The sequence below is a fragment of the Photinus pyralis genome, unplaced genomic scaffold, assembly GCF_008802855.1.
Source record: "Photinus pyralis isolate 1611_PpyrPB1 unplaced genomic scaffold, Ppyr1.3 Ppyr1.4_LG1, whole genome shotgun sequence".
NCBI classification, from domain to species: Eukaryota; Metazoa; Arthropoda; class Insecta; order Coleoptera; family Lampyridae; genus Photinus; species Photinus pyralis.
Window position 1 is genome coordinate 23,366,796 of NW_022170249.1, and position 27,969 is coordinate 23,394,764.

Sequence of the window (27,969 nt, forward strand, 5' to 3'; positions counted from 1 at the left end):
ATTGGGTTCAGTGGGAGCCCTTAGTACGAACACAACTCGGCAATTAGTGATGTCAGAGAGTAAAAAATCTGAAGTGCTACGATAGATATACGATAGTATATCGGGCGGGAACGGTTTTACTGGGTAATTTGCAAATAAGATGGGAAGGATACGGAAACTACCACGAGGAAAACCCGTGGTAGTGCACATAAATCGGTTGGCTCCATACGTGGGACAGAACGACCCCGAGGAATAAGAAGCAGCGAATGTGATTCAAGCAAAACCACTACAGTCCACTTTCGCGAATTTATGGCACATAATCAGAAGGCACGCCTGTGAGGAATCTACAAATTTATTTGAAGCACCGGAGAAATATGCGTTGGCTTGGATGTGATGTTCCGAGGTATTGCCGTAGAATTAAGTTTCAGTTTTGGCGCATAAAAGAAATTTACTTTCAACGTCCCGGGGTTGGTATAGAGCGTGTTTCTTACAAGAGCAAGGACGATTATTTTATTATCTGGTAACAAACTACCGGTCTTGTGATAAACCTGGTTACGGAGATTTTTGGAATGCGCTACAGCACTTGAAACAACAACTACAAATTCATTACATTACCAAGTTGGCAATTCTAAAGATTGCATGTGGTCTTGTTAAGTGGGACTGGCGCATCGTACGCATAATATGCTGGAGGTGGTGTTGATGGCTAGTATGCTAGACAACAAATGAATTTGGTTTCAGGAATTATTGCCATAAGAAATACATTGTAAACTTCAAAGCAAAGCTTCTAGATTAATTTCCAAATAAAATATCAAGTATTTGGTACTGCGGAATTTTTTTTCTCAATCGAGGAACATCAAAATCAAATATGGCCTCCATATAAGGAATAAAAAAGTTGATGCGATTTACTCGAAACCCACAAAACATAAAAACTGTATTTTAGTACTATCAGACGACTGAGAAAAGACCACTACTTGGAGTTTGTTACAAGTATTTTTTGATATCTTTGAAAATTAATGAACGCCAGCGCATTTTCGAAAATGACATTTTTCCGTTTGTTGATGGTCATAACGTCGCTATTTGTAGAGCTACAAGAAATGATGAATTGAATAATTAATCAGTATCAAATTCTGCATAACTTTGCTCATTTCACCGATTACGGTTTACGAGATCCCTACAGTGGAAATGAAAAAAAACTCACCCTGTATAACGATGAGTAAGTTAATAAGAAAGATATATCATTATTACAATAATTACAACAGATAAAAATAAACTTTATTCTTAACAAATTACTATAAGATCTCTGCATGTAAATTTAACTTAACACTTATATGCCAATATGGATATAAAGTACAGTTACATAAGTACATAAAAATTATGCACTAATTATACGTTCGCTAATTTAGATTTTACAAATGAAATGCATAATCTTAAATAAACATGTACAATATGTGCTACATTTAGATGTGATTAAAATACTGCTCTGAGTCATTCGTGAGAAAAGAAGTTTCTCAGAAGATCGCCAGAAAGAGCAAGGAAGGGCCCCAAGTTTTTTTATACCCTTCATTAGTTAAATCTCATTCCAACTGCGAGTTTATTCGGTGAAGATCGAAGGATAAGAGGTCCCTCTGAACTAGAAAGCTGTCCCTGCACCTTTTACCTAGCGGACATTACATAGACAATATTCGAAAGCTTATGGTCTTCATCGTTAACGTATGGTCACTTTTTTTTGTGTTTTACGCTCCTGAAGATTCATATAGAAACCATTCATTTTGTAAAATTTGGAGCGGTAACCGACGATGTGATTTCGACCAAGAATCCAGAAAATTCGGACGCTATGGTAATATTTCTCACGACTTTCAAACAAGAATTGTTTACTACCTACTTAAGTACAATTCAAATGAAATTTTACTATTCTATAATTAACTTAGCAAATTGTCTCGATACTGCTTTAAGCCTGGATTAAAGGATACATACAGAATCTAATCATTTACTTTTGGTGTGGTACTCCAAAAAAGCGCGCTTACGGTAAAACCTAACTTAATTCTAATTTCTACCCTTTGTAGTGGGTACGCTAATCGATTATTGTTCAGAACTAGAACTGGATACAATAAATTAGCAATGAAAGTTCATGTAGATTGACGGAATAAATCTAAATAAGATATAATTCCACCTTAAATGGGTTATAATGACGTGATTTTGGTATGGTGAGAATGATCTACCTATTCGTATTAAAAATCGTATGAATCATCTTCCTTTCCGACTTTAAACAAAAACTTGTACATAACTCCGGCCAGAATTCCACCAATGATAGGTCCGGTCCAGTACACCTGAAAGTGAAACGAAAACTAAGTCTTGAAATTAAATGACAAGGGTACTTACCCAGTGGTTTTCCCATAAACCCATTATAACCGCGGGGCCAAATGTTCGCGCTGGGTTTATACTGGAGCCCGTGTATTTAATCTGCAAATTTGGGTGTTAGAAACTTTGTGGCGGTGCGACGACTACTACTAACCCCACTAAGATGACTGGCCGTGATACTAAGCCCGATTGCCAAAGGAGCTGAACCTTTGATATCAGTTCTCCTGGGATCACATACAGCGTGAACCACAAAGACTAAGGGAAATGTGAGAAGGATTTCGCATATTATAGCTTGAAGAGGCGTTAGAGGTTCTTCAAAGTTTGTAATGCCCAAAGTGCCTTGGAACTCTTCCGGTGTTGTTACCTAAAAGTATACATCATTAGTCAAGAAGCGTGTAGACTCTTTTTCATTCAATAAAAGACCACGGTCAGTGGCGCGTGTCAGTAATGACCGCTGTGTGTTCCAGACTGGTGACCATCAAGTTCAATGTTGAGAATGTTGTCGATTTCACTGTTGGTTTATACTTATTTATAGATATTTAGATAAATTGCTAATACCCATAAATTAGATTTTATAAATAATTACAGAAAAATTGATTGCGTTCAAAACAACCGGAGCTATAGATTTATAGACGAGATTAATATAGGCAACGAGAGTAGTTGACGAAACCAGGAACTTAGCCTTTCACCGAATAAATAAATGCAAAAATAGTCATCAGATGATTAATTATATTAATGTAACATGAGGGGGCATCAAATGAAAGGAAACTGTTTGCTCTTTATACAACATTTAATATTTTGGCCTCATTTTATTGTTAACGTTGTTTACTTTCAATGAAGGAATGCAAAATGTAGGTATAGAACAATTATTTCTGATCATTTTGTTTAGGAAGGAAATCTGCTCAACGATTTACCTACTATAAGACTGAAGAAAATTCTTCTCTTGTAATGTACCGTAACTACTAATTAACGATGGAAAAAGCACTCTCGGTTATCAATTTGAAACACTTCATTCATAATTTGTGTCGCTTTCAATTTAATTATTAATAACATTGTGTAGAAAAAATGCTTTCGCTATAATTTACAGTTAAGTAGTACCTTCTAACATACAGGCTAGGTATTTCAAATGTATAGAATTAACGGACATATCCATTCAAAATTAAATATTTTTATTTTTGGCAATAGAAAAGTAGAAGTAAACATCTTTTGAAAGATATACCTACAGCTTACTTATTGACAATTAGTGGATTATAAACTTTTTCATTAATTACGGCTTACTTTTTATAATATAAAGATACAATGGACTAACATAGGAACTTTAGCAGTTGAAGAATTAGATATGGCTACTACTTTTTGGAACTCTAGATCAACAGTAAAAGAAAAAAGGTAAATTATTATATACATTCAAAGACAAAATACTAGTAGGTCTATTATATTGTTAAATTTTAAAAACTAAATTATAAGTGCGGGTTTCTGTTGACCATTGTTTAAATAAATTTTAAAAAATGTTAAAGTTATACAAGTACCTATATTCGGATTTCTCAATGTTTTCGGATGGACTTCGGTTCGGCGTCGAACATACATTGTCTACTGTAATAAATTGCTGTTTTACGCTCATTTGGAGTCTGGGAGGGCTGTAGTTTGAATTCCGTAAAAGCCGCGAGAATAGACTGTTTTGGGTCAAAAGTGCAAATTTGTACTGGGAACTATCGCGAAAAAATTATACAAATACAAACTGACGTTTCTGGAGAATAAAGTATAGTTACAGTGGCGTTTCGAAAGCAAAAATTAAGCAGGTGTTTGGTTTTAAACTTGTTTGGCCTTTTGAGTGTTTTAATAATAACTGGTATTGCGATAACGGAAAGCTTGCTTGAATGCAGTCGAGATAAATAGAAAGTTCATTGCCCGATCCTTTCCATACAGCAAAAGGTGCGAGGAAGATTCAAAAAAGGAATTCAAGGATTCAACAGTATGCTCCCAGGAGATTCAATTTATAGTTTCTATATTGTCCAGCTTTAAGACTCCACCTATTCAATCAAGGCCGTACCGTTTTGGACCATAGGGAACCAATCGATTTTGGAACACGCCAGAATTCAAGTAAAGTGACATTTTTTGTTGATTTGTGTAAAAGTGAAATCTCTTTAAAGCCTTTCAGAAATTATTTCAAAAATAAGTAAGAATCTGGAGAACAATTTAGAGAAGAGGAGAGGAATTTGATATTTTTGCCGTATCATACACAATGTTTGCTCTCATAGTTTTCGAGTTATTTAGGCTTTTAGCATAGGGCTTCAACTACACATACACATATAGGTACCTACTCGATGGCATAACCTTAAAATTCTTTTGTACGAGTGAGTTTTTTTTGCTGTGGACAAAGCGCAAAATATGCGTGAGGGATATAAAAACAAACCAAGCATAAAAGAGAGAGCAAAATTGTTGTGCAGGAGCCAAACAAGGGTTAGAAAGTGTTAAAAATGGTTACGCAGAAGTAATGACTACGCCACTACACATTCCTTATTGGGGTTTATGTATTGAATTTTTTCGTGGTCATTTTGTGCTTACGCGTTGCTAATCAAGAATTTGGTGCTCATCAAACTCTTAACCATTGAAATTGATGGTGCAGAATCCCCATAATATTTATCGAGCTTTGCCTTGGTTTCGCTGTCAAATACAAGCTAGATGGCGTAGCTGGCCCGGAATTGTGCAGTGATCAATTGATGACAGTTGACGGTAGCAGTGCGGCATTTAAAGTTACTGCACCGGAAATGCAAAAAGTCAGTGACTTATCAAACTGTCCTCGTATGTTTGTCGGACGAATCCGTTAAATTTGGTGTTTATATTTATTTCCTAAAACTTGACCGCGACAGAAAGAGTATAAACAGGCCTGACGAGAAGGGGGGGTAAACGGGGGGATTCCCCCTGGGCCCGGATTTTGGAAAGGGGCCCATTGCATGGTTTTTTGGGAATAAAATTTTTATATCCATACCAATTTCACTAAAATAAAATATTTCATATTATGAGTCCTTGATTAGTAGAATAAAGTAATGTGGAATAGGTAAGTTTAAGCACAAAAAAGGGGCCCGTGCTTAACAACCCCCCGGGCCCCAAGTTTCTCTCTACGGCCCTGAGTATAAAATTTAGTTCTAGTGTCCTAATGTCAATGCAATGTGTTTTACCCCTTTTCTTATGTAATGGGCGAGTTCCCTTCATTGGTAAAAAAATTACACTTACATATTATAGTCTCTCAAGGGATAAATGAGCGGACAGACGAACGTACGGGCAAAATAGTGTTAACAGTAGATCGTAAAGAGCTTTACTTGATGAGCGCGAATTTTTTGACCACAAAATGAGTATGACAAAAATGCATACATGAAACCGATAAAGAAATACCTAATTAGTTATGCCATTGTAACTTGCAACAAACCTCTTCGTCTACACAATCCCTACAGGCCCTACGCCTACTTCATTTATAGCCTAAATCGCCCATGCTTTTATTTGATCACCAACCAGACCTGGATGGTGCCAACTGAAGTAGAAGAAAATTTCTAACCAGAAATGATTGTCCAAACGAATTTCTACGAGATGTCCAAGATCTTTTTTTCATGTTTTAATAATTAGCAGATAAAACTAAAAAATCTATAGATAAAAGGTTCGTGGATAAAGATATTAGGTAAAAACACTGACACAATCAGCGTTCGAAAAATAATCTATTCTCTATCATTTTTGTGCCACTTTATCAGATTTGATTGCATAACTCCATTTAGTTTCACCAGTTCCTTTAGGGGATCTGAAAAGTTTAATTATCTAGTAATCAATGAACATTATGCTGTATCTCTGGTATAAATAATACATAAATAGGGTCGTCATTTGTTACTTCAGTCGTCTTGGTCTAGTTAAAGAAAATGGGGGATCCGGGAGAGGGGTGCAGCTTTCATATGCCGTAGAAACGATAGCAAGACATCAATGAACAGTGCGTTCCTTTCACAATTTTTTTCCGCAATGTGACAAGACTGAAAGTAGTTTAGCTCAATACTCTAATTTTCTTGCTATAAGGTCAATGGGTTGATACCGCTCACTTAAACATTTCCTTGCCTAAGAGACCCCCTAGAATACTGATTGTAGCATGACATCCCTACAGACTATAATTAAGGAGAAGGGTGGTTATAGAATATACTAACCGTTAAAAGTGCAGCGCCCGCTGCAGCTCCAACACACTGGACGGCAACATAAAACAAAGCCTTCAACAATTTTATATCCCCCGTGATGAACAGTCCAAATGTAACCGCTGGATTGATATGGCACCCACTAACATGTCCCAGACACTGAAAAAACGAAAGAAAATAAATTAAAGTGCCACAAAAATAAAAACAATCGTAATAACCTTGAATTTTACTGGTACTGGTACAAATATGGGTTAGCTAAAGTGTAGTAATGGTTGCAATTTATTGATGCATTCAGGGTTAACACCAAACCAATTCAGCCTACTTACATAACTATCGACCGAAACTGGATTTTGTATCTTGATTCGTAATTCATATAACTTATATCTACTATAGTCAATAGAAATCAACAATTGAATTTATTTATTGTAACAATTGCATTATTTATTGTGCGGTGGTATATTTCTAACAGCGCAAAAAAGCAATGGCAGTAATTAAACGTGTTTATAACGTAAAATATTATAGCTTAAGTAACTTGCCCGCGTTTCTAAGTAATGTTCTATCAATTAAATCAACATGATAGAATATACTTGCACGGTGACAAAAGTTTCTCTACAGTTTAATGAAGAAAAATTCGCCATGGTGCGATAATTAAACATGAATTCTCCGAACCATTAACGTCAATTTTCTTGTTACATCATACGCATAATTGAGCTTGTCAACAATGTGGAAATTACACTACATACATGACCTTAAAACTAATCTTAGCAGTAATGATGCTTGGGCAAAATGCTCTAATTTCTTGTAGTGCAGATTTGGGCAACCAGTTTCTGCCTTTATTAATGTAGCGTTATAAAACCTGGCCAACTGCACGTGTTGAAAATTTAAAAATATATACTTGTTTTGGACACGTTTGTCTTTTTTTAGAGTTGAAGATTTAGTTATCATTAGACGCATACAGCAGTGATTCAGAAATCTACTGTGCTAAGGCACCACAATCATAGAAACAGGCTTCGGACAGTAATCGTTCAATAGTGTCGAACTAGATGGTATGAGACGACAGTGTCCATAATTTGAACGAAAATGGGCATCTCGAGAACATGTACGCTCATACATCATGACGGACAGGATGGACAGAAGGGACGACATACGGACGTGCCAACCAGGGAATATAATGAACCAGTGTACAACATTCAAAAGAAATCTGTGGAAGCCTTTCGAAGATCTGTTTGCTCACACAGACGGACGGCCGAATGAACAATGAAATCTAAAGTATACCTCAAACTAATTTTCAAGAATACACTAAAAGGGAACTTCAAAAACCTCAATAAAACTGCTACGTAATGTAAAGGAACAGTTTGCATTTTTTTGGAACGTTTACTTTATTGAGGTTCTGATATTGTCCTCATTTCAAATTTTGCTTATCGCTATGTGGTTGCAATTAAGTAATATGTCCCATATAGACGACGAAAGAAAGGAAACCGCGAAAATTTAACAAACCAATGAACAACAAACAGCACAATATTTAAAGTAGGGCACATTTGTTTCTTTGTACTGAAGAAAAACACCTATATATTTAGGTATATTTATTTAAATCATACAAGAGCGGCTGCACAATGCTAAAATAATGAACCCGCACAGAGGCCGTTGAACTGTTTTTTCAGTGCTCACTTTTGAGTCTTGTAACTACGTACTGACCGTCACAAGGCGCAAATGTGCCGTTTTTGGTATCTAGCATCCGTTTCAGACTGGTTCAATGTAAATAGACAAGAGCATCAATTTATTTAATTAGTGTATACCCTAATTTATCTTAAAATCAGCAACCTCCTACACGCATATTCATCTCAAAGGTTTTTTTGTTGGTTTGAAGCACCACAATGGCGCCGAAATCTTCAATATTCAAGTATTATATCCCAAGTACACGCCAAATACCTGAATATTTCGCGAGTGCACGTAGTGCACGAGCGAAATACTCAGATCTGGTATTTGGCGTGCACGAGGGATATACGGGATGACTATTGCCCGACAACAATTTTGCAAGATAAGAAGAATATAATGTTTGTTTCGATCCTTTCAAAGACATGGTTTTTCAAAAAGCATCATGAAACCGAAAATAAGCATGGGTTCAGTTACAAATTGCCATTTTACAAATTGTAACTTTCGTTAATACAATTTGGAATTATTTATGTAAGTTTCATTTTAGGTATTTACACATAAGCAATACCCGCGGGTATTGCACAAGTGCATGAATGCTCGAGGATATTTGTCTGTTGCTAGGTGATTTCTGTAATATGCATTAATATGATTGGTTGAAATTTTCTGAGGGCAATAGTCAAAGGTATACACAGTACACACGAGTACCTAAGAGGGGAACTAGTCATTACTTTGGAAATTAACCGATTACTTAGGTTCCTGGATGTGCCACTTCTGATTTTCTAAAAATATTTCCTAGTCACGAGGCTCTAGACACCTTCATTTGCTCTGAAAAACCTTAGAATGTCTTGAAACTCACTTACAAGATTTTAAACCGTTTAGAAAGCTTTTCAGAGCTTTATAGCCTTCAGGAAATCTTAAAGATGCAAACGCGTGGGGCAAGCACTTGGTGCGAATTTCACCTGGGGAGTATATTACGATGAATGTTCTGCGTTCTGATTTGTTATATAAGAGTAGAAAAGTCAAAATTAACAACAAAAACGGCTACCAAAACGTCTATTTATGACTATACTGTTTCCTTCGCGTGCCGGTGAATGTTATGCGAGAGAGTGTTCATGAATCAACTTTCGCGGTATAATTTCCTTGTCCTCTCGAGAACGAATATTACGGGCAGAATATTATAAATGCGATTATATTGCAGCGAATACTCGTGAATAAATTTTCGGGCGTAAATGTCCAGGAAAAAATATTCCTCGACACAGGAATGAACGCGAACTTATAGGATTTTCTATATATAGCGGGGTATCCAAACCGATCAATTTCCCTTACGATGAAAATTCTAATCAAAAGGTCCCTATTAAGTATCTAGGACATGATGTGTAGAAACTGTAGGGAAAGGGAGAAATCTGAGGAATTCTATATACAGAGTGGCCCAACGAGAAGTATACAGACGGCTTTTAGGGTATTAAATTTAGAAATTTCGAAAAATCCTCGAACACGCAATTTTGTATTCGAAGTGAACCTGTCAGGTTTCCGAAATGAATCAATAGAATTTAAAAAGCAAAGCAGATATTAGTAATCACGATTAAATTGGCTTTCAAATAATGTGCCATTTGCCATAGGATTCCATTTAAAATTTTAGGGGTTAAGCTCCCTACGTAGAGGGGTGAAGACTGGGATTCGTGATTTGTATTCCAAAAGTTGTCCTCCTCGAATACAAAATTGACGTGTTCAAGGATTTTTCGAAATTTCTAAATTTAATACCCTAAAAGCCCTCTGTATACTTCTCGTTGGGCCACTCTGTATAGGGTGGCTATTAAAGATGGAGCCAAAGCTCTCACGCTCAAACCGTTTGAGATATATACATGAAAATTAAAACGCTTCCATTTGAAATTATTTAACATATTTTGAGGTTAAAAAAAATATTTTTTAACAAATGTTTTTGAGTGTAGTTACCATCTTAAATTTTTTTAAATAGAAACATAAGTCATGTGATACGCCATAGGAAACCTTATTTTTACCTCTTTTTTAATACCTTAAATATATACAGGGTGGTAATTTGAAAACTTACCACCCCCCAGGTCCCATGTCTTAGTAAATAAACGAGATATTTAAAAAAATCAAAATCCGTTTCGGTAATTCGGAGGGGGAATCACAATGACATAGTTGGCGACGCACCCCCTCCAACCCCCTGCGCCCCAGCAACCCCAACTTTTAAATCTTAAACAGTGACCCCCCATGTGTGATACGTCGTTGGAAAGCTGTGAAAAAATGCTTTCCAACCATACAAAATAGTATTAGATTTAGGTTAGTAATTATCGTGCAAATCAAAAAATAAACTTAGGAGTGGCCACATAGAGGAAAAGATTGTAGGATGATTCGCCACCGAAAATTCGCCCCGGTAAATTCGCTCCTGAAAATTCGCCCCCGGAATATTCGCCCCCAAGGAAACTCGCCCCCAAGTAAATTCGCCCCCGGACTATTCGCCTCCGTAAGATTCGCCCCGGAAAATTCGCAAGTTCGCCCCCGACAAATTCGCTCCTGCAGCAGTTCATAAAATGAATTTTGTTTAATTGTTATTTGTTTAATATGTTACCAAACCAACCTATTACTTCCGAGGGTAATTATATGGGGCGAATCCTACGAGGCGAATTTGTTGGGGCAAATTTTTCGGAGGAGAATTTATTAGCGGCGAATATTCCGGGCGCGAATCTGTTGGGGGCGAATACTCCGGGGGCGAATTTACTTGGGGGCGAATATTCCGAGGGCGAATTTACTTGGAGACGAATATTCCGGGGGCGAATTTTCGGGGGCGAATTTACTGGGGCGAGTATTCCGAGGCGAATTTACCGCACACCAGAGGAAAATTATAACGTTCACTCAAACTATGTGTGGACTCCTAAGGCAAACATTGAGGCCTATAAGCGTTTTTATACCTACTGTGCACCACATTTATTTAATAAATTACCATCAAGCCACATATCTAGTATAAGAAGGTGTACGGAATTTATAAATATTTTAAAATCGTGGTTTACTAATAGTTTTTTTTAAAAGTTGGGACACTAATTTTTTTCTCTTTTTTTTTCTTTAATCTTTCAACAGTGTATTCTTTGGTGAAACTTCTTGCTTTTCTAACCATGTTACTTACTTGATTTTTACATTAACAAGAAGATAGGTCCACAATGTATCATTTTCCTATTAAAAGTTTAGCTTTTATTATATACCACTACAGTAGCTTATAAATCTCTCACCACTGTACTAATCATTATTACTGCAATTTTAAGTTCTTTTATCTCCTTTTAATTTATTGTAGTGCATTTGGAATTAATATTAACTTGTGAACAAATTGTGAACGTGGAAATAAAAGCGTCTATCTTAATTTAACATTTCTGGTGATATCACACGCTATACATATACCTTAGATCATACCATACGATACCCACAAATAACAAATTTGAAATAATTAGGTATACTTTGGCTTCTACACCTATGCACAATACCGTAGATTTCTATCGCCACAAACAATTTAATTAGAAAATTTGGTCATGAAATTTGAATATCTGTTCTCACGGGAGTGATCAACGTAGAACAAATACGTTTGCATTGGGAAACGAGTGGTAACGTAATACCTTTATTTAAAGTATACATTGCGACATTGTGTGTTTACAATGTAAAAATTGAATAATAGTAATTTGTAAATGAGGTGTGAAAAGGCATCATCATGTTTCGTCCTATTTTAATCCAGCACTTAGCATAACAAAGAACAAGAGTGAATTTTCACTTGATATTTCAAAGATAAAATCAAATTGAAGTAATCAATTTGCCACTTAAACATGTCATTTACTAAAGAACAATACGTACGTGTAAACACTCTAGACCACTTCACCTATAAACGTAAATGGAAGCTAAGCTCTAATTTGTAGGTACTATACGGTTGAGTAACGAGATAAATTTGTTCAATTGGTTTCTTGTCATTGTTTTAAGATCGTGAGTAAATTTCGAAATTTGCGAATATTAAAATGTGTGAAATCGAGCGTCGAGCGCAAATGTAAAAACAATAAAAGGTTTACGAGACATTCATTTTGCCATGAACGTGAGAGTCGTAATTTACAAGATAACAACAATTTCATATCTAGGTGCGACTGAAACAAGACGTAAACGGCCGATCTGTACACTGCAAATAATAGAATATTTATCGCCGTCTTTCATGGTATCATATGTAGATTCAATTACAAAATGCTTCGTGTTTATTACACTAATAGAAATATCGTTTTCGTAACATCCGTTATGCTAAAAATTTCGGGATTTATAGATTATTAGTTGATAACCTATATCTTGAAGCGAAATGCAATTAAATTTTTTTCACGTCTAAATTTTTGGCCTTCAACTTTGTAAATTTCGGTCAAATATCATTCGTCATTAATTAATGTGTTCAAGTAGTTAAGTAATCGTACCTGGAAAACCAACAATTAGACGTAGGCAAAGCCATCTTCTTCGGTAGGTATTTGAAACAGCATCATGTACCGTAATTTCCCTGCCCTTTTTTTTGTTAATTATTGCACGATTTGCTTCTTCATCATTAATTAATTCACATCAGTTATATGACTACTTGCTGTAATAGGTTGAATTTAAAAAGGGTCAAGGCAGAACTTTTGTCATAAAGGAAAAAAATATACCAAAGGATGACTTCATCCCCATATATAATCGTAATATAAGCACAACTTGCATGTAAAAACAAAAACGTAAAGTTATAATTAATTATATTTATTCATTTAGGGGTGCTGACGTGTTTCGCCATTTTCTTAGTGTCAATATGAAAAAGTTTGGCACATAGGTGAATTGAGCATAGCCAGTTTATTGTGATGCCCATTTTTTTAGGGGGCGGTTAGCCAGGTTCCGTGAGAAACTTTCTTGGTAACGGGGACCGGGGTTGGATTTGTTGGAGAAAATATTCTGGAGAAAAACATTACGTGAGAGAATTTCTCGTGCATCGAATATTGTTGATTCAATAGTCTTAAAATCGCGGTTTCGCGACACATTTGTGTAGAAAAAGCGCAGTACGAAACTATATTTACATATTTTTCATGAAGAATACGTTTTCCACATTTTTCTATTTTCCTGTACTAGCCTTAAGACTGCTTCATTAGATACCCTATCCATCCAGCTAATCCTCATGATCCTTCTACAGCACCACATTTGAATGTTTCTATCCTAATTTTGTCTTCCCTGCCTATCGTCCAGGTTTCGCATCCGTATAGGGCTACACTTCATATGTAGGTTTTTAGCAGCTTTTCCTAATTCCTATATTTATCCCGGATCTTGGCAGCTCCCGCTTTTGATCAAATGCTTTTTTTGCCTGCGCTATCCATGATTTTATATCTTCCTTACTACGATTATCTTGTGTAACCTTACTACCTAAATTAATTTAAAGTGTCGTTTCTATTCGGATCTTTACTTTATCTTTTTCCTATCCTCTCTTTTCGCGCATTTCATTAACTTTGTTTTTTCCTTGTTGATTTTCATACTGTAGTTTCTAGTTGGAATCCCCTGAATACCGTTTGGTCCTGTTTCTAGATCCCTTTCCCTTTCTGCTAGTATTACTATGTCATCCGCGTATGTCAGCATATGTATTGATTCGCCCTCGACTGGCTTACTGGCTGGCAGCAAATGAGGGTTCGTAGAAGAACGCTTGTAGAAAAACGAGGAGTCTACGTGTATCCATTCGGACCGTTTAATTAATAACTTTAGAGGCGCGGCTACATCATGTGGAGTCGGCGACATCTCGGCGCCATCGCCGAGCGTGGGTTTACTAACTTCTACAGTGTTGGTCCGATTGTTTTCATCCTGCGTGGCGGATTTTTGTGTTTTTTTCGTATGGACAAAATTAGCACCTTTTTGTAATGCGCGCGTCTTCTAGGGGTAGTAGACTTCGGGTGCCCAAAAAAGTTTCGTAAAGCTCGATTCGCGCTTTCTCTTTCTCATGTCTCGAGTTATAAAAAGTGACCCAAAAACTGAATATGTACTATTTTAGGGAGGGTTTTTAGCGAAAATCACCAAAACGCGAATTGCGGGTGAGTGGGACGTCGGAAGTGGGGAATAGGTAGCCCCCGATAAGATCTTACTGATGATGGAGTCAAAATGTCAAACGCGAATTACGGGTGAACGCGAAACTGGAAATGATTTTTAAATTTGTTCTAGATAATATAGTACTGTAGAATTATTGATTGATTGTGTGCGGAAATTGGTCATTAAGACTGCAACTGCAAAAAATAAACGGTGGTACATTGTATTCTTCTAGACAGTCTAGTTAGGACCTAGTTCACATATGTATTTTGTAGTGTCAGTTTTTATTTGAGAGAACAAATGATTTTTTTTTCATTAAAGTACTTATTTAATAAATAATAGCTTTTGAATATACAAAGATAATAGTTATTTATTATACTAGACGATAAAGAACCGTTTTAACCATCGAGTGAAAGATGTTTCAAAAGATGGTTAATTTCCCTTTATCGTCGTGTATAACAGCAAACTTTAATTTATAGCAAAAGGCATAGAAATCACTATAAAATTCTGTAGGTATTTCATTTAGACGCCCAAAATAGCAAGCTTAGCTTCTTCCATGGTTTCCATGGAAACAACATTGTATTCTGTTCTGAACTTAATTTTATTTTGTGTTCCGCGTCCCATTTTTTCAAGAATGACAGACGTAATTGGAATGCACAATGTTTGTTTCACTTTATGTACCCTTACTGTTAAAGAGATATTTAGCCTACTCATTCAAACCTAATAAAATTTCAATTTAACGTCTGCCATTATGCAGCTTTCTTAATAAATTTCTATTGCACCTCATCATAGTGTAAACATCTCTATTACCTCACCAAACGCCGAATGCAGCAAAATTGCAGAACCGTTCCCTAACGTGGAGTGGGTACTCTCTTCGTGCGCGTACGTGCACCATATTGCCACGGGGAAATTTCGAAAACTAAACACCTTTGCTCTACAATTGCATTATAATTGTATACGAATAAAGTAAATCAACAAAAGCTTCTTCGGACTAGATGCACATTTTTTGAAGTAAATCCTTCAGTTTTAAAGCAACAAACGCCACTTTTAATGGATTTTAAGAACCCCTTTTGCTTCTAGCATAGGTAGACCTTTTCCCCGTTTTCCTTTTTGAATAAAATGTGAAGTATGCTTTGATTTTTGCAAGTAAAAGGAAATCCTTTTTCTTATAAATACGGCCTTAGGGTTATTCGGGTATGTTCGGAGCTTTTAGGGGCATGGAAGTACCGATATCGTCCCCAAATCTTTAAACACAGGCACATAGTACAACGAATCTTTAAGTGATTAATGAAGTCCCAAACGTTGACGTTTATCTAACAAAAATCACATTTTGGGAACTAAAGTAACAATTTGCCTTAGCAATTGTTGCAGTGAACATTGCAGAACAGGTTGGCTATTTCTATTTCTCATTCCACAAAAATTAGAATGAACCAACGTAATAGAGGTTATAAAAATCAGATCAATCACTCCGTTCACTTTACTTTAAATGGTGTAATAATGTTCATTAAATATGTTGTCAAACGCTCGTCAAGTACTTGCTTTAACCATAACTGTCTAACTTTGAACGGTTCATATAAATTTCTAGGCTAAATCTTCTGTAATTAATGTAATGCACGTTTTACTAGGAGTTGCAACTTTTATAAGAAACACACTTGATCGCTTTGTGGTGTTTCGTACAAGAAACCCTTAATTGTAATTGTTGTTTGCAAATACTCCCATTTAGGTTCTAATTGGTCAATCACTGTCAAGGTAACCGTTTCGCAACAACTCGCTTCTTGTAATTTCATCTAAAAACAGTTAATTATATACCTATTGACATTTTAATTTCACGATCACTGAAAACTCCGAATAAATGAAATCAAATTCAAGGTTTTCACGAGACCTTCGCCCTTTTTTTGTACCAACCCGACTCTTTTTAATCATTTCTTGAATGAACTAAATAATAAAACGAGTAATAAAGTCTCAAGGATATTACGTGATATGACACAGATTTATCATTGTAGGTGGCCAAATTTGTTTTACACCTTTGGGGCACCGAACCCATATTCACATAAAATCATTAGTCACTGTTTATTTTCGCTACTTGCCAGACATTTAGGTACCATTCATGGTTTTTGTACAAATTCGTACCAATAAATTCATGGCGAAGAAATTAGAGCCCGAGGGGCGTTTCAAAATTATAGCAGCATTAAGTGTTTAATGTACACAATTAAGTAACAAATCATGCATTTATTTTATTGGGCGTATTTATCATAATTCTATTCTATTTTCACAGTTAACCACTTAACGCATGGTTTTGAATGAGATATTCGTCTGACATTTAAGTTACGTAATGCATCACTAAAAGTTGTACTTGTATCTTGAAATTAATAATTTGCTATGACTTAATTAATAATACATACAATCAATATGCCAATCAGTACTTTCAAGAACAAGAGGTTCACCGACCGATTTCTGGCTATAAATTATACAGTTAGAATGGAGAGAGATGCACTTTTTGATGTTTTTAGATAATAAAGGAAGGTGTAAACTGAAAACTAGTCAAATATGGCGAATTTTGTTAGTTTTTATTACACTATTTTACGATCCACTTATCATTTCGCAATTTTCTTCAATTTGAATCATAAAACGTGGCATAAAACCTTAAATAGCTGACCAATGTACCTATTTATTTATGCGCTGAGTGTGTGTATGCATTTCGTCAAGGAAGATCAATCTAGAGTTGCTTAATTTCAATGGGAAATTAATTCTTGTTTAAATATTTGGTGGCTAAAATCTACAAAAAGGAATGTCTAATATGCGCCATTCATAATTTAAAAACAATCTACGCAGAAGAAGAAGGCATACGATGGAACAGGATACGCGTTCGTAATACAATTCCATGACTTTTGGGCTCTGATGTGATCCAAAAATTTTCCTCGGTTCCTTGTCAAACTGTGCAGTGCACCCTTAAAAGTAATGAATAGATTTATTGCTTGTTGACAACATAGTTGAAGAAATTGCTCGAGCAGCTTTATTTTAAAATTACTACCACTACTACCAAGCAAATATTTTTCCAAAAATCCTCAACAGAATATTTTAAGTACGTATGGTAGGTAATTAGAATTTTTGGCTAATGCGGATATTGGTTTTATCTTTCATGGTAGGTACTCTAATTACATGTCTCAACGTAAGGCACTATTTTCTAGCAACTACCGCTCTTCTCTATCCCCTTATCAAAAAAGAGGGGCACTGGTTTTATTCTTCATGGTACTCTAATATGAAAGTTTCAACTAAAGGAATTAATTTCTACCAACCATAGTCCTCATTCTCCTATACCCCTTATATCGTGATTGAATATAATTCCTTTATATCTCACGAGCAAATTGTCGAAGGAGGGTACTCACAAAGGGGGATTGGGACGTGTAGAAGAAATATTGGCGATGCCAAAATTTTAAGAGCGAATTTCTTATGTGTTGTGGCTGCTCTATTGAATACGCTTAGCGGATTTTTGATTGCATATCTTTAGTGTAAGGTATGTAAAGGTTATATGAATCATGATTATGCTTAGTACGCATTTTTTAGGGTTTTGTCTTCTCTCAGTGTTCCCTCATAGTCTTTCCACAAATGATTAAAAATTGTAATACCTAAGTAAGAAGTGTTTTCATATCTTATGCTTCATTAGTCCATTACGTGATATTTTGAAAAGCGTCGAGTAAAGTATGTGTATAATTGTATAAATCCAACCCATCAGTTACGCGAAGGTATGAAAGATTTTGTGGATAGGCGAAATTGAGTGCATACGAATATACGATGCCAAAGTTTTGTCGAAACTTCAATACTTGTTTTACGGATTTCAATTTTTTATGGGAAAATAATTGAATCGATGGACTAAAACTACAAAGAAATGAGTATGAGATAGCAAAAATAACAAATCTTGACATTTAAGGGAGACAGTGAACTGTATCTTGTACTCCATGGGGGAAATCTCTTGCATTTAGGAACACCACAATAGAAAATTTGTTGTTGCTATTTTTAACATCGCGTCATTAAAAATGAAAGAATGAACACTACAGGCCTGGCCAATTACTTAGGCATTATTATTAGCGAGAAAGTGACTAATATTTCAGAGGATGCTTACATCGGTATGAAACAGTAATAAATTACGTAGGTACTTAGTTACACCACTCGAGCAGTATGTAATAAAATAAGACCAACGCAAATGCATTTATGAATTTAAAATCCGTGAATGATTAGCATTGGGTTGCGAAATTATACGAACATGAAAAGAACCGATCCTTAAATTAGCACATGAAAAATATTAACACAGTACAAGTTAACAGGCATAGATTGAAATAGAGAGAGTGAGTGAAGCAAGAATTTTATTAATCTAAAATAATAAGTACGTTACATTTTAAATGACACTGTCAATCAACCAGCAAACTTACCTTGACTTGCCATTGAAGTTATACCTCGAAATCACCTGTTTAATTCATTTCGTGCAATGCATTTATCGAAGTTTGTGAACGAAGAACTTTTTGCTTCATTAAACCCTGTGTAGGTGTGACATTGCGAAAAGCTTTTGATTTCATTAATGATTGTTAGTGATCTTTATCCTAACATGAATAGAAAATTATTAATTGCTTATGCCATATCGATATAACGAGAATGGATTACTGGATGTCGATTATGGCGAGTTAATCATTATGCAGTCAACACATCGGTTGATGATTAACTCATCAAGCTATGGAAGGACAAGATAATGGTAAACCTTAATCTGGCTCAGAAGAGATTGTAAGTGGCATTTTAAATGGTAGGGTAGTTGAAGTATTTTGGAATTGGAAATCCAAACCTTTTTTTGTGAAAGTCACTTCTTATATATGAATCTTTCCGGGTAAAATCCCTCAAGTTAAGAAAAACTGTTTAAAATAGATCCTCTCGGGGATTTCAAATTAGGAGGTTACTAGAAAGTAGCATAGTTGACAGTTTTTTGTGTGGAAAACCATCACCTGACGAATTTTCCGTTATTGTGATAATGGAAAAAATGCAGTGTTGGTTGGGAAATTCATCTTGTTCATGTTCAAGTTTCGCTTTTGTAAAATTTCAAATAATCCTTGTCGAACGCCCATTGATCATTTAGTAGCTAATTTTTTAACAGTTTTTGGAAACTCATCTATTACTACGTCCTACATATGTATCTACTGTGACTGTGCGTTATAAACTATTAAAAAGTAATAAAATTCTAATTTAATGGTATTCAATCTCCCAATTTAGAATAATGCGGCACCTAACATTTCAAAACACAATTACACATAAAAATGAAGCAATCTATACAGGATAATTAGAATTAGCAAGAGTAAAGTGTTTATTCAATTCGATCTTACAAATCAAATATTGAATTATCAGTAAAATGAATCGGTAATAGAGACTGGAAACGTTGTTTAACGTGGCAAATAATTATAATATTTAAATATCAAGCTAATTTGCACATGAAATCGACGGGCATCATTGTCACGAACATAATTTTAATTATGCACACAGAATAGTAAACAAAACCTATGATTATATTCAATAAGGGCGTGCATCTTTTTAAACAAATACATTGCTAATTGAATTTATGAAAGTGATCTCAGAAACCTTGACCAGTTAAAATATAAATTGGGTATTATTTGAAACCTACCCAACATTTCTGAAAAGATTCCACTGCAAAATAATGCGAAAGATTATAAGTATTGTTTAAACTTAAACTTATTCTATTGTTCCCAAACTTTTTCTTTAAAGAAAATTTTTAATCGTTAGTGTGTGTCAATGGGGCTCTAACAATAAATAAAATTCTCTCACCAATTAGATTGACTTTTTTACTTACTAAAATTAATGATTTTTTTCATTACCTATTACAAAAAGCAACAGAAAATGCAGCAATTTATTTACAAGTAAAATTATTCTCAAATATTTCCGAAAGATTTAATTTATTTAATGATTGTAAATCTTTGAAATCATACATTCCTCATCCTAAACAGCATTTAGAAGTGACGTTTATTTCTCATCTGCATGTGATACTTTCAGCGGTCAGCGAAACTGACCGGGAACGACACATCACCTGAACAGGGAAGAGGGTGATCATACGATTATAGGAAGATTCGCCCCGTAAATTCCTCCTCGGAACATTCGCCCTCAAGGAAACTATCCCCCAGGTAAATTCCCCCTACGAATATCCGCCTCGGAAAATTCGTCCCCTGACAATTGTAATGGCGTACCGTTTTCATAAAAAAATAATTTCTTTTTAGGTACCTTTTTCAGTAGGGTAGAATTTGAACTTTTCATTATTCAGGATATAAAATAAGCTAGCGTTGTTTTTACTCGCATGCGATTAAGTTATTAACCAGCTTGCGATTATTTTCACGAAACCAGGATTAAATTTGGGAGAAATTAGACCAGGAAGATATCGACATTCGACATTCCAGGGTTCAGAACCTTACAGAGAGCAGACCTGTGGAAATTAGAGACCAGGCCGCTTGAGGTCAGCGATTTTCTGCAATTGCAACGATTAAAAGCCACCATTGGCCCGTATGAATAAAAGTAAGCAAATACTTATACTTGCAAAATTCAAAGTAAATACTCGTAAGTGCTCCTTCGCACTGGGCGACTTAAATTTACTTAAATTTGATTGCGAAAAATAGTGATTGCCAGACTTTCATAGACAGGCAATAAGATTTGATCGGCTTATCCAGAACACACGAGCCGAACTGGACGAGGAAAGTTCCAACGAATGTTGGATTTTAAAAGGACGGGGATTCTCCAGGTCTGGGACGATATCATGGTAAACAACGAATTATCTGATATTTTAGCGGCCCATTACTAAACTGACAAAGGACGTAGTTCACCAAATCATGATAGCGGCCTGCGAAAAAGAATGACGAGTGAGAAACAGCTGTTTCAGTCAGAAGCCAGAAGTAACGTGAGTGGGTTCAGGGCAAGCAAAGGTCACCAGGAAAGAAGGGTGACCATGCAAAACCCCGTGTCCATCACTAAAGGTACATGCTGACGAAATTCTGGGAAATTGAAGGATTTATAGAACCCTAACGCTACAAATAATAACAAATATACTTAAATTTTTATTAGTTTTTTGGAATTATTGTTAAAAAGAGTTTGGTCAAAGAGATTTCTTCTTCTAGTTTTACCTGAGTCAGCTGGCAGTAAAAATACAAAAAGATAAGTTCTAAAAGTTCTCTAACACAACAAGACGTAGAAAGTACAAGAAGGATTTATATCACGAACCTGAGAAAACTTTCAAACCTTTGCGAGATAAGATACTAAGACCAAGCGACTATCGAACCACCCTTTCATTTGTAACCATCCGTTACCTACACAATTTCGCTCATATAGAATTCGCTCTGGCCGAAATCTCCTTCGCGAGAAACTCGCTCCAAAGAAAATTTATGTTCAGGAAAGTTCGACCGTAACGGACCGATCTTAGAATAGAAACTCGTCTAAAGGTCTTTCTTCCTTTAAATGGACGGTGATATCAGTCATTTTACTTTCGATTGTAGAAAGATCCGCCTCTGAAAACTCTCTCCGGTAACCGGTAAGGCCCCCCTCCCCCCAGAATATTACTTTCCAAGAAAACACGCCCCCAGGTAAATTCGCCTCCAGAAGATCTTCAGGAAATATAACATTTTTTGTAATTCTTAAAAAATACATTAATAAACGTCGAATTTCACCCCTATTTTTGATGAGGTAGCGTCGATGGTAATAACGTTACTGTTCGGGAACGTAAGACGATATGCTGAAGTCCATGGGAGCGAAGATACTGCCGGAAAATTTTCTGGGAGCCAAGTTTTCCACGCCTAAATCTCCTGCAGGCGAATTTTCAGGGGTTGAAGATTCCAAAGGGAGAATCTTCAGGAGGACGAGTTTATAAAAATCGACAATTTAAATACAATATGTATCAAGGTTTTAAAAATATAATTACTTCCGTTACATATCGCATGGTGGTTATTTAAATAGCACAGGATACCGATATAAAACGAATCTGATCTAGTTTCGTGTAAATGAAAATAATGTTTTACAAGGGTTTTAATACGCCAAGGTAATGTTCGAAGCAGGGGCGAGTAAATCTACGCCTAGTTGGACAAAATTAGTTTGAGTTCGTTAGTTTGGAGTAATTAAGAATGGTCAACGTTTAATATAATATACGTATTATTTTGTTATTCAAATAAAACTTCATAATAGTACATTATATACAAAGGTAGAGAAGTACATCCCGAGGCGCTTGCCTACGTTTTCTTTTCACAGCGACGACAGGATCATTTGCGACCAAATTGCATCGAATCGTTAAAAAATATGTTGTCCTTTAAAGCAGTACATTGGGGTGGACATTTTGAGTGTGATTGAGAAGACGACGAAACAGAGGCAGCGGAAAGAGTTGGGATTGTTCCAGTAAAAGCGGGGGTGTGCACCCTTAACTATAATAGGAGTAAAAGTAGGCCACCATGAAGACGTGTAAAGTAGGTAATTACTACCAATTAATTCCACAATAAGTTAAATTAATCTCAGAACTGTTCTACTTTAGCAAAATAGCCTTAAGGAACACATATACAACCGGTTTCTGTGCTATGCATTACTATGTAATTTCGTCAAATTCGATACTCATTCTAACCATAATGAGATGCCATTTTTTCCCATCAATTTATTGTAATTGCACGTTTGTGTCAATGGTACTAGAATTAACATCGACAATTTAATTTAGAAATTAGTAGCTATTAACAGTGATTACACTAAGATAGCGATTAGGTGCTTTGAACGACTCTTCGATAAAATCGTGCGTAACGTCGACCTCAATACGGTAGTGCCCAACGCGAACGCTGATAATCATTTAAAATAATTTGAGTTTAAAAAATCGTCGGTATCCAAATGTACCGGCATCTTACACAGTTGATGGAAAAACAAATAATCAATCAAAATCAATAGATTTCGATAAAAATGCTTCCGAATGGATTGCCTCGACGTTTAGTACAGAACGAGGCGAAATCGAGTAACGCAAACACATGAGTACGAGTACCGCGAATAATTATGTGCTAATTAGGTACTTAAGTAGCAGAACGGTACCTACATGAAAATCAAAACATCTTTGACTCAAGGACTATCACTTTCATTGCCTATGATGCTCCTAATTTTGTACTAAGCCAACGGCTTATGAAATAAACAGAAACGCAATGAATTAATTTAAAAGATACACAAATTACTAATAGAAACTGCTGATACCTCTTCCTCCATTTAATTAAAAGTTATAAATTTGTAATTAATTAGATGACAGAACTGAATTAATATATCATTAATCTGAATACTCACATAAATCGCGACGTAACAGGAGATTACATTTTGGAAAGGAGAAGGACTGTTATTGGCAAATACGTACGCGTTACATATTTCGTCAGAAACAATAATAATTAAAAGTTCAGAAATCTGCGAACGATTTCAGTTTTTAATCCCAAAAAAGCCGACAAGTAATTATGTCATAATTAATAACCGATGAGTCTGTCATTATAACATTTTCATTCAACGCATTATTAAGGGTAATTTTAATCAATAATTATACTATCCTTAAAAATAACTTATTAAATGTATAAAACTGCTTATTAATATTCTAGAAACGTGCAACATTTATATTTCCAGTCGCAATTGTGTACTCAAATGCATCACGACTAATTATTTTCCCATAATAAGTATGCACGGATACATTTTTACGATTCCTACACGAACTGATTGGTTTTTAGCGCCATAGACAAATTTTCATGTCTGGCAAATATGATTTGCAATTTGAATTAGAAAAAAATGCATTCATTAATAGTGTCTGGGTATACGTTTAAAAGGTGCGTTCTAAAAATAAAGCGTTTAGATGTAGTTTACTTATGAAATGAGCATAATAATCGTAAATTTTATGGTTGGTTCTAAGCTGCATTAAAGTGGTATAGTTTATTGTTTTTATTTAATGTTCTATATTAATCTTGCATTTAAACGATATAATTTTATACAATTAGTCATAAATTAATTACGTCATATTTCCCTCCTAAACAACTAAAAGTTTCGCGAAATAAATATCTTTACTTTTAAAATTTTTTACAAAAGCCGAAATCTCTATTCAATTGGATGACAGCCATTGGTCTTCAAAACTTGAGACGAACTATGAAAATCTTAATCTCGTCCAAAATTTATAAGCTTGTTTCAGAAGTCAAGTAAAGTTGTTTTCTTAACGGAACAAACGAACAAAGAAGTGGCCCAAGCGAACTGATCAACTGGCAGCTGATAAAATCAATTCTCCTTGGATAAATTGTGCCTGATTCTGGCTAAACGTTCCCAAAATCTGTACGTAAAGAGATTGTTTTTGTTACTGCATTTACCGTTGAAGAATTTCAATTGATTTGTGGTGTATGTACACCGTTTCCCAAAATGAAATTCATATTTTCTTTTCCTCTTAGTGGTTAAATGTCTGGGACAATATTGGTGAAAATTTCGGGGTTGTAATTTCCATGTTACTTTTAATACCAGGAATGAAACAAACCAAACCACTTCTATATACAGTGTGTCCAAGATAAGAATGAGCAAATGATGTTTTAAAAATTCGGAAATTCCGATCAGTTCCGAAGCTATTCGAAAAAAATGGAAATTAATCATATTCGTTCTGATTTTTTTCTGACCCTGTTTGCCAACATATCAAAATCCAAATAACACTTCCGCATAGGAACTTTTAAAGCTCTACATACAAAAATATGAAGTTGATGATGGTTTCTCAGAGACGAAACGTCGCAGTGAAAATCTGTGGGCACCCTCTTGCAGAGCTTAAAAAGTATGATTTGTTTTTTGAAATCTTTTCAAATACGGTTAATTTCGGATTTTTTTTAATATATTCGAAACTGACCGAATTTTACTAAGCCCTAAAATACGATTGTGTATCTCTTATGGTTTCCGATTTCCCCATGCTGTTAATTCTTATCTTGGACATACAGTATACTACGTGAATGCTAGTCAAAGCTGTATTTGTAAATCTTTGGGGGGAGCTTTTTGCTACTAAAACTCTTCACAAACGTAGTCTGTCAGTACAAAAAACATCTATTTCACTTAGTAGTGTAAATAAAGAAAGGGCGCTTTTGGAAGCGGGTGCCAATCCCTATTATTCAATCTATCTACAACAAAATCTATGTCATATTTGTTCTGCGTTCGTTTTAGAAACCGATGCCACGCTATATAGATAAATATATATTTATTTTGCCAATTGGCACAGATTCGTCTTATAAGTTCTTCTTTTTCCTTATCTTATTACTCCACCATTCTCTCATTTCCTCAGTCATATTCCCGTTTATATTTTCAATTTGCCTATTGGTCTCCTTGGCTGTCCTTCATATTTCATCCTTAACTTCAATGTTTCCAATACTTTTTCCGTTCTGTTTCCTCTCCCCTCAGTTGACTGTAACTCCACCCTCTATTTCCTCCATTTTGCTTTGTTCCAGTGACTTTCTTGCTTCTCCTAAAACACCTCAAACCACTCTTCTTTCCTCTTCTTACTATCCTCATTCAACCTCGTCTGCGCTAGGTGCTTTTCCCGCTTCTGCAGCTCGGAAGCATTTGCCCCTTTCATGGCCGTTTGCACCGACAAATTTAAGCGGAGCTTAGCTTAAGCATAGCTTAAAATCCATGGCAACCATTGTCTCAATAATCGTTACCATGGATTTTAAGCTACGCTTAAGCTAAGCTCTGCTTAAATTTGTCGGTGCAAACGGCCATCAGCCTTTCCAGTAAGAAGTCTCCCAAAATTACTATAGGAAATATCGGCCTACGATTGCCGCCATTGCCATAAATGTGTGGATTTATGTAAAAAGTCAACTGAAAGAATCTATAAAAAGTAGAGCTTTTTCCAAGATAGTGAACGGTTCGGTTTCAGAACAGGGGAAGGGGTGTAGAGGTATACTATTTTATCTTTATTAAGGGTTTGATTTTAACCTCAGATTAATCTCATTTGTAACTGTAATTGTTAGAATAAGAGTACGCATAAACTTCGTTGTGTTAACGCTAGAAATGGAAAAAAAGGAGACTAAGTTTAGCGCATTTTCCATGAATTGATCAGTACTTTCCGAAAGGTCATATAACGGACTATTTATGTGTACAGAGGAAAATAAGTTAAGGCATATAAATATTCTTATAAATAAGAAAGTTGACATTGCGCAGTCTATGCATGCGCGCACCTGATGTTTAAAATATGCAATATGCTTGCCTTGGTTAAAATTTCAAATTTTAAAAAATTTCCATAAATAAGAAAGTTGAAAGTTCAAAAAGAACGAACTAAGTATCTTGAAAATTGTAGAAGTCGGCATAACAATCTGTACTAAAATCGGGTGTCAATGTCTTACAGCAACATTTAAATACATGGGACAGCATCTTTGGAGAACTTTGGAGAAATTGTGCTAGTCAGCGAAAACGGTTTCAACAGGATGGAGCGCTTCCCCATTAAGTAGGATTTGTTTGAGAATTGTGAAGATTGGGGAAGAGGAGTGAGTTATAAAATTTCCCCACAGAGTTCAATATTGATGCCCCAAAAGTTGGTAACGACCTTGACATTTCCTGGTGAAAAGTGTAAGTGTAATGTAACGTGAACAACAAACATGACAAGAGGAAGAGAGGTGAGACTACAGCAAGTTTATAAATAATGGTAAAATTAGGCCACTAACTTTATTACCTGTTAGGGAGCCATGTCCAAAAATGAGAAAATATCCCTCTATTCATTGGAAAGTATGGTTCCAAAATTAAGAAAAAAAAGAGCTTTTGACCAGAGGTGGTGCTACTGCGGAATGCACAAAACACCCTTAATTGACATTTGTGGTAGATGAAATTTAATATAGTGTTATTTACCCTTATTTGATCATTGACCGAATTATTTTGGTTCTTTGTTTACAATTTTCAAGCGTGGCGTATGGGTGTTTTGAATCGTTGTTTATGAAAACCTTGTCATTCGAATTTATACTTTCACAGTGCCATGTGCCACAATGCACAGTTGTAACACATTCTTCCACCTAAACCATAAATTGTTTACATCTCGTGTTAATAACTGCATTTCTATCTAAATTTTACGGTTAGTCAACCTGTATGTTTCTATGTTAGAAGTTTATGGAGAAAGTAAAAGTACAAGTCACAATGTAATCTGATCCATTATTCGGGCGTATTTTAATGTTTTTTTTATCTAAAAGTTACTAGCAATTAAAATTTTACACTAACTTGTCGCAATTATTTAAGAAGTAATTGGGGAAAATAAGAACATGATTGCCAAAACCATACCAGAACAAAAAGATAACACTATTTACATAATTAAAGCTTGCATAATTTATAAAAATTTTCAACGGTTATTTACCTAGTAATCGCATTAGCATAACTAAATATTATGCTCCAACATCTGTAGGTGAGATTTTTGCGAACATTACTCATAGTAATTAAACAAATTTACATTCGGTACACGTTTGATAATCTTCTTATTTATCGCTTAGATGCTAATTGCACCGTTATTATCCCACTAAACTGATATTACATTTATAATAACATACCTGCGCCAAGGTTGCCACGGTCAATCCAAATGTCAGTGAAATCTGAGTGTGTGTTGGATTATCCGTAGAAATGACTGATCCGCATCCAATGTAGACCAGTATGAATGTTCCTAGGAATTCGGCCAACAGCATCCGCCATATGTGACGGTTGTCTGTTATATCGGAAACTCCTAAGATACTTCCAGCGC

At 35.4% G+C, this 27,969-nt stretch overlaps 1 protein-coding gene across 1 annotated transcript; it reads right to left on the bottom strand.

The window, feature by feature from the left end:
* Nucleotides 1-1,383: 1,383 nt before the first annotated feature.
* Nucleotides 1,384-27,969, bottom strand: LOC116171995 (aquaporin AQPAe.a; the record flags this gene model as incomplete). The annotated part of the gene is given in 5 exon segments (XM_031489079.1): nt 1,384-2,306; nt 2,359-2,439; nt 2,492-2,701; nt 6,516-6,659; nt 27,782-27,969. Coding segments are annotated over 5 exon segments (722 nt in total), but the record flags the coding sequence as incomplete, so codon positions are not given.